Here is an 18,407-nt window from a genome sequence, read left to right as displayed (position 1 = left end):
CGGGAAAATGCGCCTTGTAAATTACACTGCACTTTCCTCATTCAAGGGTAGTTTTAATCCCTAGAACTGCCCATTTTGACTTGTAGCTGGGACGCTGCTTAGGCGTTGAGATGAAATCGTGAGCCCCCGTCTAGGCTGCTGGGTAGGGCTGTTGGCAGGTTACCGGCGGGACTGCTGCAGGCCCCCTGCGTGCCCGCGGCGCGGCGGAACTGAAGGCAGCGCGCGTTTAGCGAGGCATCGCCACCTCGGGAACTTGTTTCCCCGTCGATCTGCAAAGACCCGTCGCTCGGCCTTCAGGCCGCCGTGCTCGGCGGGGCTGTGCGCGGGGCTGTGCGCGGGGCACGAGAGACCGCCGCAGAGCCGCGCGGCGGCGCGAGCAATGCGTTCGTGCCCGGGGGCGCTGTCGGCCCAGTGGGGGCCGTTAACGGCAAAACGGGGTTATGCGTAAAACATCTTGTGTGTGTGTGTGCGCGTGTGCGTGCTAGTCACCATTTCCTTTCCAAATAAGAGCTTTAACAAGCCAGAAAACAGATTGTGGCGGGTCGGGCTGAAGCTCAGCTTCTCAGCTCTCCCGCAATTTCCCAGCGCGCTTTCCAGAGGTGAAACAGGTCTTTGCTTAAGGAAAAAATAAATAAATAAATAAAAATCAACAGGGCTCCTTGTTCGCAGCAGAGGACCCCCCCAGCTCTGCCGCGGGCAGCCAGGGGCGCTGCGGCGGCTGGGGTTTCCGTGTCCGCCGGGGCGGGCCGCCGCCGCCCCTTTCGGGTGTTCGTCACCGCGGCAGCCCCCCGGGGAGCCGCGCAGGCCACCTCCGCGCCCGCAGCGCCTCAGGACGGGGCCGGGCAGGCAGAGCCGGGGCCAAGGCACTGCCTCAGGCGGCGCTGGCCCCGCCGCGACCACGGGGGACTGGGGCACCTGCGCCGCAGGCCGCCCCCGCCTCAGGCGGGCGGGTGAGGGGCGGGGCGCGCCCTGTAGGGCCGACGGTCGGCTCGCGGCGCGGCGCCGCTCTCGCCGGGGGCGGGGCGGGCAACCGTGGGGGCGGGGCCGCGCTGCCATTGGGCGGTCCGCGCGTGGCGTCGGAGGGCGGTCGCCTGTGGGGCGTCGCGGTGGCGGGAGGGGCGGCTGGAGGCTCCGCCGTGGGCCCGCCCCGCCCCCGCGCTCCCGCCCCGCCCCGCGCTCCCGCCCCCCGCGCGCCTTAAAGCCCCGGTGGGCGCCGCGACCGCGGCAGTAGCGCAGTGCGGGTTGCAGCGGTGCCGGCTGCAGCAGCGGTGCCGGGTTCGCGGGCGCCGTCTCCTTGGAGCGCCTGGCTGTGCCGCGGCTGAGCCCCTCCCTGCCGCCCCCGCTCCCGCCCCTCGGGCCGGGGCTGTCACCGCGCCGCGCCAGGAGGCGCCGCCACGCCTGACGCCGGGCGCCCGGCGCTGCCAGCATGTTTGACAGGACGCGGCTGCCCTTCGTGGCGCTGGACGTGGTCTGCGTGGTGCTGGGTAGGTCGGCGGGCTGGGGAGGGGGCGAGGGGCCGTTCCTGAGGCGCCGCGCTCACCTCCCCGCACGGCACCGGGCTCAACGCATGCTGGGCCGCCCTCCCTGCGGCGCCGGGCATCGCCCCGGCACGGGTCGTTCTCCAGCCCGCTCTTGGCTGTGCCTGCCTGCCGCTTCCACCGCTGCCTGCCGCCCCTCGCCCCCTCCCGCCTCCCCCCTTCTCTTCGCCACCGCGCTCCCGCCCCTCGCCCGGAGGAATCTGGTCACTGCCGGCCCCCGCCCGCTCTCCGGGGCCGCGGGCCGGGAGGGGAAGGGTCCGGCGGGGAGGGAGGGAGCTGCTGCCGCTGGCCCGCCGGCGTGTGGAGCTTCCTTTGCTCCCCGACGCCCCGGCTGTGCCTTCCACAACCTCTTCTGCCGGCTGCGGCGGGAGCCTGCGCTGGGAGGGGACGGCAGGTGCCCGCGGCCTGGGGCGCGTTGGTTGCCTTCGGTGGCTGCCCTGGAAGGAGGGAGGCTGGCCTGGTCCCGCTGTGCGCTGGCGGACAGATGCGGTTTGGGTCGTGCGGGGTCTCGGTGACACGGGACCCGTGCCGTGGGTTGAGGCTGGGGGCGCGGCAGCGAGGGACACGCGTGGGGCCGGCGCGGTGGCCGCAGCGCTGCACGCCCCTCGCCCGGGCCGCCCGCGCCGTGGCACCTCCCCAGCGCTTCTTCCTGCCCTTTCACTCTCTGGCTCTCTTGAATCTGCATGGTGGCCTGCCGGCTTGCTGTAAATATGTCCCGTCACGTAAGGACCTTCACCCTCACACCGGTGAAGGGCGGGTAGCACTGTTAGTTACCCACCAGTGGAGGGGAAGCTTCGCTCTGCAAAGAGCTGTGGCTTCTGCGTGTTGAGACCCTGGCAAGTGTCTTCAGGATCGATCTGAAGGTGTACTTACTGGGTCAGTCTCGGGAAGCGTTAGTTGTGCTTCATGGTCGAGTGAGAGCAGTACTAAATTTAAGGAATTTTCTTGTCACGTTGAGTGGGTGGTGGTCAGTCAAACAGGTCTGGCTCGTGAAGTCCCTCTTGGCTGAAGATGTATCCGGCACAGCATCAGCATGACCGTGTTCTCTAATGGGCCACGTGTTACCTTGCTAGATGCCTCAGATGGCATTGGTACCTCTAGCTAAATGGCATTAAAGAACAAAATTGTGGTGACCGGTGCATTGCTCTGAATAAATGTTGTATGGGAGAGCTTTTGGGGAATGATAGCGGATCCATGTAGTAGGAGCAATTTCTATTCAGATCAGAAGTTTTACAAAGCTGTGCTGTAGCAAGGCTTAAACTTCCATGCTGTCTTTATGGCCAGTGAAGCAATTTTGTCTGTCCTGATCACTGTCACTAAAAATCTATATAATCAGGCAGAAGTTTTGCACTATGCATGTACTTTGGTCCGTTCGAAGCCTATGGGCGTATTCTTGAGTAATGAAGGAAAACCAAAATGTATTAAAATTAAGACTACAGGAGGCATATGACTTGGAGTTTGTCCAGCTAAAAGAATGAGGGTTTCTCCATGCTCCTGCCCCAGGTTACTACCTGAGAGGTATTCTTGACCTTATCCTCCATCCAGTATAATACAAATTTACACACCTTCCCGCTGTCCCCGTGCAGCATTTGGTTCACTGGTGCCCTGATCTGATGCTTCAGTGTGCTGGAGGGTTGACTGACTTTATTTACCCTTGGGCTTGTTTACTTCCTACTAGTAGAGGGAAAAATGCAGGCCATGAAGTTGCTTGACACCTGCAGCTTTAAACACATTGAGTTACAGGTTTGTGGTGGTTTGGCCCTGGCTGTAGGCCAGGTGCCCACCAAGCTGCTCTGTCACTCCCTTCTTCAGCTGGATGGGGGGAGAAGATACTATGAAAGGCTCATGGGTTGAGATCATTCACCAACTGCCATCATGCACAAAACAGACTTTACTTGGGGAAATGAGTTTAATTTATTACTAATCAAATCGGAGTAGAATAATGAGAACTAAACCCACATCTTAACACCTTCCCCCCTCCCCTCTCTTCTTCCCGGGCTCAACCTTACTCCTCATTTCTCTGCCTCCTCCCCTGAGCACTGCAGGGGGATGGGGAAATGGGGTTTGCAGTCAGTTTGCACAAGTCTCTGCTGCATCCTCCTTGCACTCTTCCCTGGCCTTAGCATGGGGTCCCTCTCATGGGAGATAGTTCTCCATGAACCCCCCCAGCGTGGGTCCCTCCCACGGGCTGCAGTCCTTCAGGAACAGGCTGCTCCAATGTGGGTCCCCAGTGGGACTGCAAGTCCTGCCAGCAAACCTGCTCCAGTGTTGGCTTCTCTCTCTAAGGGTCCTGCCAGGAGCCTGCTCCAGCATGGGCTTCCCACAGGTCACAGCCTCCTTTGGGCATCCACTTGCCCTGGTGTGGGGTCCTCCACGGGCTGCAGGTGGATATCTGCTCCCCTTTGGACCTCCGTGGGCTGCAGGGGGACAGCCTGCCTCACTATGGTCTTCACCACAGGCTGCACAGGAATCTTCTCCTTCTGCACTGACCTTGGTTCCTGCAGAGATGTTGCTCTCCTGTATTCCACTTCTCTCTTCTGCTGCAATTTGTTGTGTGCATTTTCTTTTTCTGCTTCTTAAATATGTTACCCCATATCCCCAGAGGCTCTACCACAGTCGCTGATGGGCTTGGCCTTGGCCAGTGGCAGCTCTGTCTTGGAGTGGGCTCTGTTTGATGTAGAGGAAGCTTCTAGCAGCATCTCACAGAAGCCACACCTACAGCCCTCCCTGCTACCAAAGCACTGCCAAGCAAACCCAGCACAGTGAAACTCTAGCTGTGGCATAAATACCAAAGTGTAGGAATGGGGAAGGTATGGGATATCAGACCAAATTCTCATCTTTTTCTCCCTTGCTCCCATGTGACTGAGACCAGCCCTTAGAATAAAATAGGTCTTAAGCCCGTGTGTCTAAAGGGGGAATCTGTTTTAATTTTTTAGCTGCAAGAATAGCTTGTGTTGATTGTGGACTTTTATTTGAACTCTCACACTTTCCCCTGCCCTTCCCCCCTCATGCGTGCTTTGATACCTGCTCAAATGACTGAGGTGACTGCCCAGATAAAATGACTTGCAGGTATTGATAACCTGATACCTAGTATCTCCCCTAAAGGGACCATGAACCCTCAAAGAGAAAACTCATCTAACTGTCATACTGAAAGTTTAAAACTGTAAACACCAGCTTCATTTGAGCACTGAACTCTCTGATCTTGGTGTGGTAGCCTGTTCTACCACAAAAGGGCTACTGGTAGCCATCCCCAAGGTATCTCTTACTGTCACTTAATAATGAGCGTGCCTTTTTTTCTTCTCCTACCTTTCCTGCCTGCACCTTCCCCATAGCAAGTGAAGATGGGGAGGAAAATTTTATTTCACTGTCTCAGCAATGTTGGACAGAAAAAAAACTTTTAAGGATGCCTCTTCAAGTTACAGTGGCCTGACTTTGACTTATCTGTAAGCTCACCGCAGTGGAAGTGGCTGACTCTGATGGTGTATGTCTGATTTAAACAGAAGCAATTTAGTCAAACTATTTTTTGTGCGGGTTCAACTCTTGCAACACAAGTTTCCAAAAGGGAAGGAAGAGGAAAAGAGCTTTACTGTGACTTTTAGTGGTTTAAATGGGTTTATTGAAAGGTCTGACAAGTGCCCAAGATGGAGCAGAGGTAACAGACTAAGAAAGAGATCAAGAAAGAGCAGGCAGCAAAGATCCTCCCCCCTTTTATGCAGCAGTAAGCTATTAGTTCAGTTTGGTTGCCTGAAACTTGAGTCTAAGGTTGCTCTTAAGGAGCCTTAAGGAAGCTCCCTCCTTTAATCACCTGTCTACCCAGTAAGGGATGGAGAGTTCTGGGAAAGCAGTCTTTGGTGCCCTGAGAAAAAAAAACTGATATCAGCCTTATCAGGATGATAATTCCTCTAAATGATACTAGTGTTTCTGCTTTAAACTAATTTAATAATCTGTAATTTAAAAAAAGGAAAAGCTGCAGAAGCTGCAGATTCCTGCAGTGTCTGTCCTTAAATAGTGTGAGGAGGTGTATTTGCATGCTCTGAGTGTGTGCCCTGCTGCAGTGGTGGGTGTGTGCTGCAGTGGTGGGTGTGTGTGTGTTGTGCAGTGCTGCAGGCAAAGCTCCCTTAACTCTGCAGTCCAGCAGACAGTGGTTGGCTTCTTCTATCGCTGGAAAGCAGAATGGCCTGGACTGCAGGATTTCCTTCTCCACCATACTTTTGTTAGTTGATTTGCCTTGTTTTTCTGATGGAGAAACATTTCATGCAGCATGGCACTGATGTGTAAATGGGGTGACACTTCTAGATAATAGTAAAACCATTTTCCACAGGTACTGAGACTTGATTCTTGTGGTTTATTACACTTTCAATTTGTCATATGAATAATAACAGTTTATTTTATACTTAATTAGCTTGTGACTGATGCCTTCATTAGACATCATATATATACATACTCGGTGCTACTCTGACAGGTCTTTGTTTACTGCAGATCAGGCTCCTTCTTCATTAAGGCAGATAAACAACACTTAAAGAACAAAGTTGGGAAACCCACAACGATACTCCTGTAATCAGTGGAAGAACTACTGAATACATTTACCTTTAGATGAAGCTCCTACTAAGACTAAGTCAGGTTAAATAAGTTCTGTGGAGGTGACTGGAGCAATAAGGAAAACATTCTCTGTGACGCTAGACTTGTCCTAGGACAACTCATATTTGGGCCATGCTTGTTGTGGCTCATGTCTAACTTGAGTGCAAGGATGGAGTACAACGAATTTCTTTAGTCCCTTGCCTGACTATCCAGTCACCTACAAGCTATTTTAAGTAATTAGGGAGTGTACTTGTCAATGTGTGATTGCTGTTGTAATGCAAGAATATGTACAACCTAAGATTAGAAGAATGGATGTCTTCTAAAGAAGTTGGCCGGCCTGTCACTGTTTTGAACTGCTCTTCTGCAATGTGTTGGAAGTAGTAAAGAATTAGTTGATTTGATCTGCTCTTCTGCAGTGTGTTGGAAGTAGTAAATAATTACTTGGTTAGATTTAAAACTGCTGTAGAAGCTAGTTTGTGTATGTGTAGGGGTTCCCCCCTCACCATGTCCTATCCTGTGCTGGTTCAAGAAGAAAAATTTCCCTGCTGCCAAGCTGTTCTCTACCAGTGGAGCTGTCTGCTACTTGGGTGTTGAGGCACCCTGAGCTGCAAGCAGTAGTCGTGCAAAAACGGAGGCTGGTAGGTGGCTGCTGGTATCTTTTTTTTTTTTTTTTCTTTTTTTGGTCATGAAACTAGTTTTGTGTGTAGGGGAAGGAGAAGTTCTTCTAGTCTTTCAAACAAAAGAACATGTGAACTCTGAACACAGAAATACTAAATGCTTACATCACTTTTTTTAAGCTTACTACTCAGCCTGCTGGAATGTTGTGTGATACAGGGCAGTATGCTGAACAGCAGATGTATGTGTATAGGACAGGTGAGTTTGCTGGTGCAGTATGTGACCTGGGAGAGTGAGATGGCTGGACCACTGTGTACACCCTGTGCAATGTTGTTGCTTTAGGTGCTGTTCTTCCCTTTTGGGAGTGTTTACTGCTTCTGTCACTGAAGGCAGCTGTCTCTGTGATGACTAAGGTATTGCTGTTCAGTCGAGGCAGGCCTCCTATGTGGGCTAGCACTTTGATTGCCCTAGTTCAAATAAAACCTCCTCCCCTATTACTTGTGACACACTGACATCTGTGTCACCATCCTTATTTTCCACACCATGTGGATGATAAATCTTTTTTCTACTGTATGAATGCATTGTGAAGCTGTAACAGGTTCATGTGAAAAGAGTATCTTGTCTTCAAATGGCACTGTCCACCAGGTACCACAAGATGATACCCATTGACTCTCAGTTCATTGGAAATGTGGCTGTCACCTAAACCAAGGAAAATCTTCCCTCTCCTACCATGATTTCTCAAATACAGAATACTCTGGTTGTGACTTTGTCCCTTGTTACTGTTCTTGGCAAGTCACTCCCCCCACCCTCTGCTCCATAAAGAAAGGTGCTCTACACAGAGACTCTCAGTCTTGCAAGGACACCTGCAGGTTCGAGCGCAACTAGTTAATGAACGCTGTTCAGCATGAGTAATCTGGTTCTTGCTTTGCCAGGTACTGCTGCTAAAGTGTATCCTGTACTCTGGCTAACCCCTGTCTCAAAAATAAAAGTTCTTGCACCTTGTTTTTTACAGCACTGAGTGAATCCTAATTCACCTTCCAGTGCCTTCCCAAGAGCCAAATCTTGGAACTTGGCACTATATTATTTTCTTTTGGAATAATAGAGAAAGATGCTTTCCAGCAGTGAGGTTCCTTACCAGTTGCTTGGGTCCTGGTGAATTTTTAACCTTAAACAGATAGGGGAGTGCTTGCAGCATGTGTGAGAGTGGTGACCTTTGCTTAAGGGAATGGGAGGGAAGGGGCTTCTGATGTGTTTTCTGTAGAAAATGAAGTACCACACGACAACTAAGTTATAGAATAGCCCATCTCGTGTAGTTGAAGAGATCCTGCCTCAACTTTATAGCTGCTTGGGTGCTTGTTGAGCCTGTGCTGACCTGGTTTTAAAGAGTTGGATAACATGAACTCGTACTGACTAAAAGCAGCTTGGTTTGAAACCCACACAGTCACTGCCATGTGGGAGGGGAAGTTAAGAGTTGACTACTGGTTGCCTGCATAGTTTTGTGTAGGAGCATTGACCAGATGCTGATGACAGGATAAAGCTGTGATAATCCTCTGTCCATGACTGTGCTGGAGGCAGGTAGCATGAAGAGGTGACCTGACTCTGGAAGGTACCTGATGACAAGTGATGACTTGAGCTTTGGAGCCTTCCCAAGTGACTTTGATTTATCCCCAACAACTGATAATGCTCTTTCCAGAATTAGTCCAGGAGACTTAGAATCATCTTGGATGATGCGGAGGAAAAAAAGAAAGTGCCGAATAGAAAACTGCATAGAACCTTATTGGCAAGATAATACCACCCACAGAAGTATGGCTTTAAAAAAAACTTGGGTTCACTGGTGTTGGTTTGATTATTGCTGTATCCACTCAGTGTGGTGGTGGTGGGGCTGAAGATTGGTTCTTCTCCTTATCCTGCAAGAGAAGCTCCTCCTTGGAGGTAGAATCGGGTAGAATAGTTGACTGAAGGCAACTGAAAAAAGCCACAAATGCTGGAAAGTCAGACTAGCAACTCACTAGTTCTAGCCCAGTTTTGTAGCAAGAATTAAAATAATTTAAAGCTATGCTGAAGAAGCAATATTTCCTCAAGGTGGTACTTTGATTGTTGGAATAACACAGTTGCTACTACATCAGGAAATACTAACTGGTTCTGCTGCAGCAATAGACCTCAGTCCCACCTGTGAGTAGACCCACATGCAATTTTCCAGCCAGTGATAGTGTCCTGCATTTTAGAAACTGGAAGAAAACTGTGCTACTTATATCAAGGATCTTCTGCTCATCTCTTGTTTTAACAATGGGCTGCTTATCAGTTGACCCACTTTCTGGGAAGAATTTTTCCTTTCAAAGTTATGAGACTGATGTCAGAGGCACAGAACTAAAAACTCCGTTGATAAATTTGCACTGTGTCTTTCAAACTGCTTTTGCTGGGTTTTTGGGCACGTGAATCCTTCTAGCACAGTCAGGTCCAGCTTTTAAAGTCAAGACTGCTTGTTTGTACAGAAGCTAAGAATAGACTCAACTAAGCTTCTTTAGCAGAATGTAATACAGAAAAGTGATGTTGAAACTGTCTGGTGCACTTTCTTTGTATTTAACACATTCAGTTAAACGCTCTTTCTGTTTAACATGTTCAGTTACATACAGGATTTGAAACAACCTATGCAAGAAGCATTAGTAGGTAGACTGGTCTTGCTCTCAAATAACTTGCAGGTTCTGTAACCAAGAAGCAGTCTTGACTCAGAAGCATGTTAAGATACTTCAGATTTATTTGTAGCGTACGGCAACGCAGTTTTGGCATCTCCTGTTCATGTGGCATCTTGATAGCTGCCAATAGGAAAATAAAGCTTTTTATTTTAAATTAAAAAAGCCCAAGTATGTTGGGTCCAGGCACCTGTCTTGGAATGGCTGTAAACCCTGATTCTACTAAATGAAACCAAAGGTATGCAGAGGCCATATCAAGACAGCCTTATTCCTATGATGATGCTACTAAACAGTGGATCTTGCTAGAATTTGCCTTGATTTTAAGCAGATTTAACATTTTAAGTACTAAAAGTACTTTAGCTGCAGTCGCTAATTGTGCAGCTTTCAGAGGGGCTAAATGGGGTTTGCTTGATCTCATAAGGTAGCTTCGAGATCTTAGCTAGGCATCACTGGCAATAAAAGAAGGATCATAGTTTTTTTGTTACATGATCCTTTTCCTAGGGAAGGAGGAAGCTGTACCAAATGGGGGTTTTGCTCACTTTTTGCTTTAAGTGTAGAAGGGATTATGTATCAAATTTCAGCATCTCTAGTAGCTTCAGTCTCTCTTAGAATAAGGTGGAATTTTTTTCTTCAGATTATTCTTAGTGCATTTTCATCCCTGTAACTTTGTTCTGTTGTTGCAGATCACTGTAAGCCTGTTCTGAGTCTTGGATGGTTGACTCACTGAAATGTAACAGTAGGTGTAGTATTATCTCAAACTGCAGTACTGGGATGATAATAAACATGTACGTATTGAAGTTTACCTACCTTATTTTAAAGCATCTGAAGGGCAATTGACTATGTTTACCTTAAGCTGCAGGGCCTAGTTTGGAAGCTAGTGGCGGGAAAACCTGAGAGAAAATTGTAACCAGGGAATCTTCTGATGTGAGGCAAGCTACTGGGGAGCATATATGGCCCTAAGGGGTCAAGAGGGCATTTAATGCTGGTACAGAAGGGAGGCAGGGAGATCAAGCCCTACAAATGCTCCAGTCAGGAACTGTTCCCCATTACATTCCGAAGGTCATCATCTTGGCCTCTCTCATGTCTTGAGTGAGGTCAGTAACTCTTTGCTGACTCGGGGAAATTACTTGAGTGAGCCCATACTTGCAGTACTAGTACTTAGTTTAATAGTCCAGGACAGTATGGTGGCTGGGTTTAATGCTAATGGAGATCCTGCAAATGGAAGTAAGGTCACTGTTGCAGCTTGCAGACTTGGTTGGTTGTCATTCTCTCTTCTTGAATCTTAAGACTCCAGTCGTCAACACTAGAAAATTAAATCTCTAGTCATTAACATATAGAAACTAAGATCACAAATCTGATGCTTGTAACTTCTTCTGAAATGGGAAGTGACACCTGTTCTGTTACACAAGTACTGGAAGACCTTCTAGGCTGTGGTATTATTCATTATAATAGAGTACCAAGAGCCATGTATAAACTTCTTTTCAAATTCTGGTAAGAAGACTCAGGAAGTATTCTGAATCAGTATAAAACAATTGCTCTAATAGCTCTAAAATATGCAGGCTATTCTCATTTTTCCTTTTAAAATTCTGCTTAATACAGAGCTTATGTTCCCAAAATGTGCTGTTGGGCACTACAGTGTAAACATGAGTGTGCCATGAAAATAGTGATTCTGATAACTAAAAATACTCTTAAACATGATAGCATGCAGCAGTGTGTACAGTATGAAAAGACTTTCTAGGGGATGACAAAGTAGGCAATCTTACCGAATCCCTCTGTAGCACTGCCATTGTAAGCCCTGACTTGTTTAAACAGTCTTTAACAAAAATATTGTTACGTTTCTAAGACATTGGGAAAAGAGCATTTACATACACTCCTGACAACTAATTGCCAATTATATTTCTGAAGACTGAATGGTATAGGTTAGGTATGTTATATAACTATATGGTATATGGTTAGGGTGTATAGCTATATATGAAATACTCTGAAAGCCTCTTGTTGTGCATTCCCACAAAACAAAGATTAAAATGGAAAAACGATTTACAATTTCTGGAGTTTAAAAAAAAGCAGGGGTCTTAAACAACATTCAGAGTTGGTGTCACCTGTGGTAAAAAAAAAAACCAACCAAAACAATCCCTCCCTGCCTTGCCAACAGCTGACCTTGATAGTTCAATTTCTTTTGCTGTATTGTTTTCCCTGTCTGTAAGCCCAGTGCTTTAGATGGATTGTTTGTAGAAGATCTTGATCTTTGGGGGCGTGTACATGGTTTTGTATCTGTGGGCTTTTTAATTCTCTGGACAACACAGCCAAAGCCTTTAACAGTGAGCAGAATACAGAGCACAGAGTGCAAGCAGCGATTAAATATTTAATTTCCCCTAAACAGGGAGGGTTCTAGTGGGGGAGCTTGCTCTTACTGTGGCACCGGCCAGCTGGGTTCTTCCCCCACCCTATGAGCAGCACTGCAACACCAGGAGCTGCTGACTGACCTCTCCCTCTTACTGCTCCCCTACCTGCAACCCCCCGGGCCCCATCTTTCAGCTATTAGTCTGAGGGTCTTAAATCCTCCTGTCAGTAATCAGGGCAACTGGCCTCTGTGCCACTGGGTGAACTGCTAATGACTGCCAGGCAGCTGATCTGCTGTTGAACTTCAACTTTCTCTGCCCCCTGAACAGAGCAGAGCTGAGGGCACAGCCTTTGTGACCTGCAACCAGCTTGCCTGAGCTGCGTGTTTTTCAGTGCAAGTATTAGAGCAGGCTGGGATCTATTACTGTCTTGTCTCTGCAATTTTTTATTTTATATTTGTAGCTCTGTAAATGTTCGCAGGAAAGAACTGCATGGTTTTTAGACTAATAGGTACTTAGGGCTTCTAAAAGCCAATTTTTTTTGATTGAAGTATAGGTATAAGGGAGAATACACTTCTCTGTTTTTAAACAAGAGTTGTGACCTGTTGTAATGGATTGGTAATGTAGATGACTGAACTAGCACTCCCATGTAGTACTAAATTGTTGACAGCAGAGGAACTGGAGTATGATGTAGTTCTGTTAGTAAATGACTAGGGTAGGAAATGCACTCCTCTGTGCTGAGGCTGGTCCAGCTCGAAGGACTGTTTCCTTGCATCTTGCCTCCACTACCCTTGCCCTGGGCTCCACCAGAAGTGTGAGGTGTGGTGAAGGGGGGGCAGTTTAGGGATACTGTTGTCAGCTGGCCCAGGTTGCTGAGCTGGCTTCTCTGCTAGCCAGATCATGGACTTGAAAACAAGTAGTGTATAGTTGCAAGTAGAATAGTGGCAGAGTTTAGAATGCAGTTTATGCTTTTAAACACATATATCCTGTTTACTGAAGCCAACAACAGCTTCTGGCATTATCAGAACAATCAGTGTCCTGGTATTAGGACATGTTGTATTCCTTGGGGTAGCGGAAAGTAAGGTGAAGTCCTTCCAAAGTGGCTAGGAGGTGAGTTGTGGACTACCCATTCATTCAGCTACTGAAAATAAATAAGAGTATTGATTTTTCTCTTGTACATACCTCACCTCTAGGTGCCAAGACTACATGCTTGCTTTTTTCTTTTTAATCTCTTCTTCGTCCTGGTAGTCTTCTGTATTCCCAGAACCTCTTGTCTAAGAGGTGTTGATTATTTCTCTTGACTGCTCATGGAAAAAAAACTTCAAGCACATCTGCTTTTCTACAAGGAATGGTCTCTTCTACAGATGTTACCAAACTCTCTCCAACAGCATGAGGCTGACCTGTTCCAGTTTCTTGAAATCTTTTGCATAATTCCTTACCCCAGATTGTACGCTGCAAAATGAGCAGCAAAGCAAATGTGGTTGTCCTGGCTGAAAGTAAAAGCAAATACGTGTATGAGTGGGAAAACGTAAATATTCCAATTTTCCTTTGGCATCAGTAGTAACTACCAGCTGTATAGGTTCAGCCCACAATGATGGCTTTTACTTGTCTGTGGGGTTATGTAACAGCATCATCTCTCTAATAAGAATGTAAACTATGAAAAGAACCTTTTCCTTAAATGAGGAGCCTTTAGCTGAAGAACTGATCTGTTTTCAGGCTGTGATTTGCTGTGTTTTATGGAGATTATTTCTCAGATACAGCTACAATTCCTGTTCAGCACCCCCTAGCTTAACTGTAGATTGTGTATTTCCTTACAAAAGCCAAAGATTACTTTCTGTCAGTACAGCAAGTGCAGAACATATTCATCCTATTTTTCAGGCTAACTGTGGAGAAGCAGAAAAATTCTTTTCAGTCCCTTGTTAGTCTAGTACAGTTTCTCCTAATTAGCACTTGCGAGTTCAGTACAGCATGAGGAAGAAGTTTTGGTTAATGATGAAGCTAGAATATTCTCATTTGCCATATTCGCCCTTAAGGGTAACAGCCTTTCTCCCAGTTTCTAGATATTAACTTGTTTAAATGAGAACTTCCTGATTGAGGACCAGGTAGGAGTCTTGTGTGTCTTGGAGAACTTGGGAAAACCAGTTCAGCACAAGTTTTTAAGATGGCACAGGGCCTCAAATGAAGATTCCGTGCTTCCACAGATAAGAAGGCCTATTTGTTTAACTAAAGGATGTTTTTTTAAAAAAACACACCTATCAAACAACAGTGCATTCCTTTGAACTACCTTTAACTGTGCAGGAGAAAGCACCACTGCCCAGGAAACGATTTTTATGAGGTGCTTAAGCTGATCTGAGACTATGGACAGTCTGTCTTTGTTTTCCCTTCTTCCACACCCTTGGATACATGTTCCTACTCTGTCCTTTAAGCCAGCTCTAACAGTCACACACGCACTTGGCTAGGTGAGCAAGTGCTCCCTAAAAACCTGTGCTGTGTGGGCATGGGCTTTTGTTATTTTTGGACAGGTGGTATGAAAGGCTAGTGCTGTGGCAGGGAAGGGGGATAGCCATGGCTGGCCACAGGTGGGAGGAGGGTAGGACAGGACAAACTGTGTCCATAGACTTAATTGGGAAAACATTCCCAAATTTTAAGTAGGACGTAGACAGTATTTTCAGTTCTGGAAGCTACCTCCTGCTGAACCATATTCTCTGCTGGTCTTAAGTATAGTAACTACCAGCTGTAAAAGGGGCTAATTCAACTATAAATACTGATACTGCTCCTGAACAGGAGGAAAAAGTCATGCAGCTTGCTGTTAAAGCTAAATGGACACCTGCATATCAGAATCCAACTCCTTATGTCTCTAAACTTCAGTTCCAGGTGTGATAAATGTCACAAATTGGAACAGTGCAGTGCCTACATTTTGTAGAACAACATGGTTTGTTACCCAGCATGTCCATTTGTAGGGTAAGCTGTGGAACTTAAAATGACTTTTAATATTAAAAAAATAATTAAATATATAAAAATGAACTATATTGTCTTTTAAGTCTTTATCCTTACCTCCACCCTCCTTTTTTTTTTCCCCCTTCCTTTTGCCAAAGGAAGACTTCACCTCCCCCTTCCTTTGGGTATTGTTTTTTCTTGGCATTCCCTTTCTGTGGGTGGAGACCCATTCTCACAGTGGCTTCCTCCCTTCTCTCCCAGCCTGGACTTCCCTTCCTTCCTTACAGGTTTTTGTGTCATGCTGTGCTGCCCAGCCAGATGTGATTAAATAAAAGTTCCCTGAAGACTATTGATACTACTGTGAATTATCCATAGGTTTTCAATGAAAACTATGCTCCAACTGGCTTGAACCTACAGATTAGAGGTTGGAAACTTGTTGTGAACTCATAGCCCTATGTTATGGTTTCAGCTAGTTTAGCTTCACTCTGTACATGGGTCATTCTCTTCTTACGAGTTCTAGCCAAAAACTTAAAGCTGTTTATTCCCTGCTCAGTAATTCAAATACTAGTCTCGCCTCTCTCCTTTCCCTCTGTCCTGTGTGCTTTTTATTCTTATGCGTGTGTATGAAGCTTTTTCACCTTACCTGCATAGGTAAAGGCTTCAAATCTCTGCAGTCTCTCTTCCTGTTCAACTTTGTTGCTGTCGCTGTAGCTGTCAGGGTTAGCCAGAGGCTGTCTGCGTGAGCACTGTACAAGTGCCTCCCAGCCTTTTATGAAGTCTTGGGTGGGCCAGTTCCAGAGCGCTTAAGTGATCAGGTTGTTTTCTCTGTATAAAGGGGAGAGAAACCAGATCTGGTTCTTGCTACTATGTAGTAAACCAGCCCAGAACCTGTTGGCCGCTAGTCCTCGGCAAGATCAATTAGACTAATTTAACAGAAAACAACCCCCAATTCTGAATCTGAAGCATGGCAGGAACAGTCTTTTACTACTGGAGGTAATTCTTTAGAAGGATATGAATAACAACTGAGCCCTTATGATCCCTTAAGGTATAAAATTGCCTAGATAGAAGAGCACCCTCAGAGCCTACTGCTGCTACTTACTGGCAGGGTTACAAAGGAAGAGGAGGCACATTGTGAAGAGGACAAAGCAAGAGAGCTGATCTACGAGATTGCCTTTTAGCCTTGTAATCTTTCCCATAGATCTTTCTTGCTCTCTCCTCCAGTTTGTAGAGGCTAATGAAGCTGAACAGATGTGCATTCCTCAGAAGTTCACATGCTTGAGAAGGTCGTGGAGGTGCTTGGGCACCAGTGGTGGGGATACAGGCTTGTTATGTACCTTAGTGTTTTCTGTTGGTGTGTGGTTTTTTTTCCCTGCTCGCTCTTGTATAGTGAAAATTTCAGGACTGTTGCTTACATGTACTAAGTATTGACTCCCTCCACAATGAGCAATGGTGAAAATGTTACTACTTACTTTTGGGGCGGGTTAACATTCAACTAAATGCCACTTCACCAAGTCGTCTATCCTGCTGCTGGCAAGCAGTGCATCATTTAGATTGCAGTAGGAATTCTAACAGAAATGTAAAAAATGGAATGGGCATTTAGTGTAAAATGTAGCCAACTTCCAGTTTCTTGTATTCTTTACTACGGGCTATACAAATTAATTTTGCAGTTACTTTTGTGAAACTCTCCTTGTCTGACCCTTATTTGCTGTTTTTCCTCTTCCCCCTCCCCTTCCCAGAATTACTTAGCTGAAAATAAAAACATGTTTCTTAATTCCAACTCCAGATCACACAGTTTTAAGGTACTTTTAACTACTGCATAATGCAGTTGGTCAGTTCAGTCTCATTTAAAGGTGCATCCTTTTCTTTCAATGAAACAGATACAGAAAGGAACAAAAATGAAGTATTTAAATGTATAGCACCAGAAAAATTTGGATAACTGCAGGTTGAGTTCTCACAAACTATTTTTTATAAACAAATTTAACATAAAGAAGACTTTAATGAGAAGAAAGCAAAACTTAAATCTTGAGTTCCTTTCCTCTTTGTTTAATGAAAACTGAAGTGCATAACACTGTCAGGAATTCTCCCTAATTTCTCAAGCTTCTGTCTTAACTAGGTTACAGAATAAGTAATTCCCTCTGCTGCAGTTAGACAAATAATAATAATAAAAAAAGCCTTTCATATTAAAACATTGTTTTGCTGGTAGCCTTAAAACATTGCTTGTCAAACTGGTTGCTTTCTCTTTTTTCATGTACACTCATGTAACAGTGCTCTTCCAGTTTCTAAAGAGGTCTCCCCTTGAAAAAAAAATGCATGACCCATGACTGTAAAACTCTGTAATCTGGTGGCAAGAAACTTTTGGAATTTTTGAACTAAGAACTCTGTCATGTCTTCAAGTGAACTGCTGGACTGTTTCCTAGTTTCTGAAACTGGAGCACCGGGAGAACATATTTCAGCAGCTGGTAAAAATGAAATGGCCCATCCTAATGAAGTTAAACCCAAAGCAAACCACCTCAAAATATTACTGTAAAAACCAAGCAGTATTGTCTAAAAAAGGTTGAGCTGTAAGGTTGAAAATGTAATTGAACAAAACAGGAAAAATTCTTGGTATTGAGTTGTAGTAGCTTTTCTTGGAAAATAGGTATTTGTCTGAACTAGCCAGCTTTTGCAAAACATTGGCTGCTGCTTAAATTAACCATGAGGATGTGGTATTTCTGCATGTGAAAATCTGGTGACCTGTTTGAGAAGATAGGATTGTATCAAATAGGTAATGCATTTGCCACTCCATCATCCTGATGCTGAGTATGCAATAGCAGAGGAAAAAGACAGGAAACATGGGCTCTGACTTAAGTTAGTGGAATCTTGCCATGGCCTTGAGTGGAGCTGAAAATTGGCTCCAGACATGTGAACATACAGCAGTGTCCTTTGATCCAAGTGAACTTTCTTAGTTCTTCCAGTGTGGCCCCCTTCAGATTTGCAGGGCTGCAATTCTGTTTCAGCTACTTCTGCCATCTGTATTCTGCAAGGTCTAGCTCTTTTCTCAATCATTAAAAAGCAGAGAGACCTTTGAGATGCAGTTGATTCAAAGGCATACCATCCTGCTTAATGAAAAACTTTGTGCTTAAACAGCACAGCACCATTTGCATTTCTGTTCAGATCTGCTATATGGGATTATAAGCATCTGCTAAAGTGCTTTGCTGCATCAGCATCCCCATCTGCATCAGTTGTTAAAGTGTGGATGGTCCTTTGGATTTCTGATGTTTGATGGAAAAAATTCCTCTGCTCCATACAAGGCTTTAAATTCCTGCCAAACTGCCTTCTGTGACCATAGCAATTTTCTCGAGAGGAGCTGGGGTGTTACCAAGCACACACGCAGTTTCGGTATGCACTCCATGAGCTTTTGCACTGCAAGTCAGGAGCCCAAAGAAGGAGCCAGAATTTATCGCTGTTGCTAGTGTTTCACTCTTGATGTCTTTTCTTCTAATGTAGAAGCATGTGGGAATAAGCTTATTTAAAACCACTTTAAATGACTTGTTCGATAATAATTTTAACAGGTGTCACCAGAAATCAAAGCAATCTCATCACATGAGCATCTCTGAAATGTTTTTTGGTCTCAATACAGCAGTTTATATCATGAGTAGTTTTCTACTTCAATAATTGCACTTAGCATCTAATCAGGTATACCATGTCTGTATGCAGAATTGCATATTACA

General features: G+C 46.0%; 1 protein-coding gene across 2 annotated transcripts in view; it reads left to right on the top strand.

Moving 5' to 3' along the window:
* The first annotated feature begins 1,114 nt into the window (after positions 1-1,114).
* Positions 1,115-18,407, top strand: part of PLPP1 (phospholipid phosphatase 1) — a 67,924-nt gene continuing 50,631 nt past the window's right edge. Inside the window, exon 1 of one of the 2 annotated variants that reach the window (XM_080373115.1) lies at positions 1,115-1,484. In XM_080373115.1, the coding sequence (XP_080229241.1) occupies positions 1,427-1,484 (58 nt within the window). In that variant the 5' untranslated portion in view covers positions 1,115-1,426. The remainder of the gene's footprint in view (positions 1,485-18,407) is intronic. The other variant, XM_080373116.1, reaches the window with a different exon arrangement.

This window comes from Falco punctatus, assembly GCF_963210335.1.
Source record: "Falco punctatus genome assembly, chromosome: Z".
NCBI lineage: Eukaryota > Metazoa > Chordata > Aves > Falconiformes > Falconidae > Falco > Falco punctatus.
The sequence above is the reverse complement of the archived record's forward strand: the minus strand, read 5'-3'. Positions and strand labels throughout refer to the sequence as shown.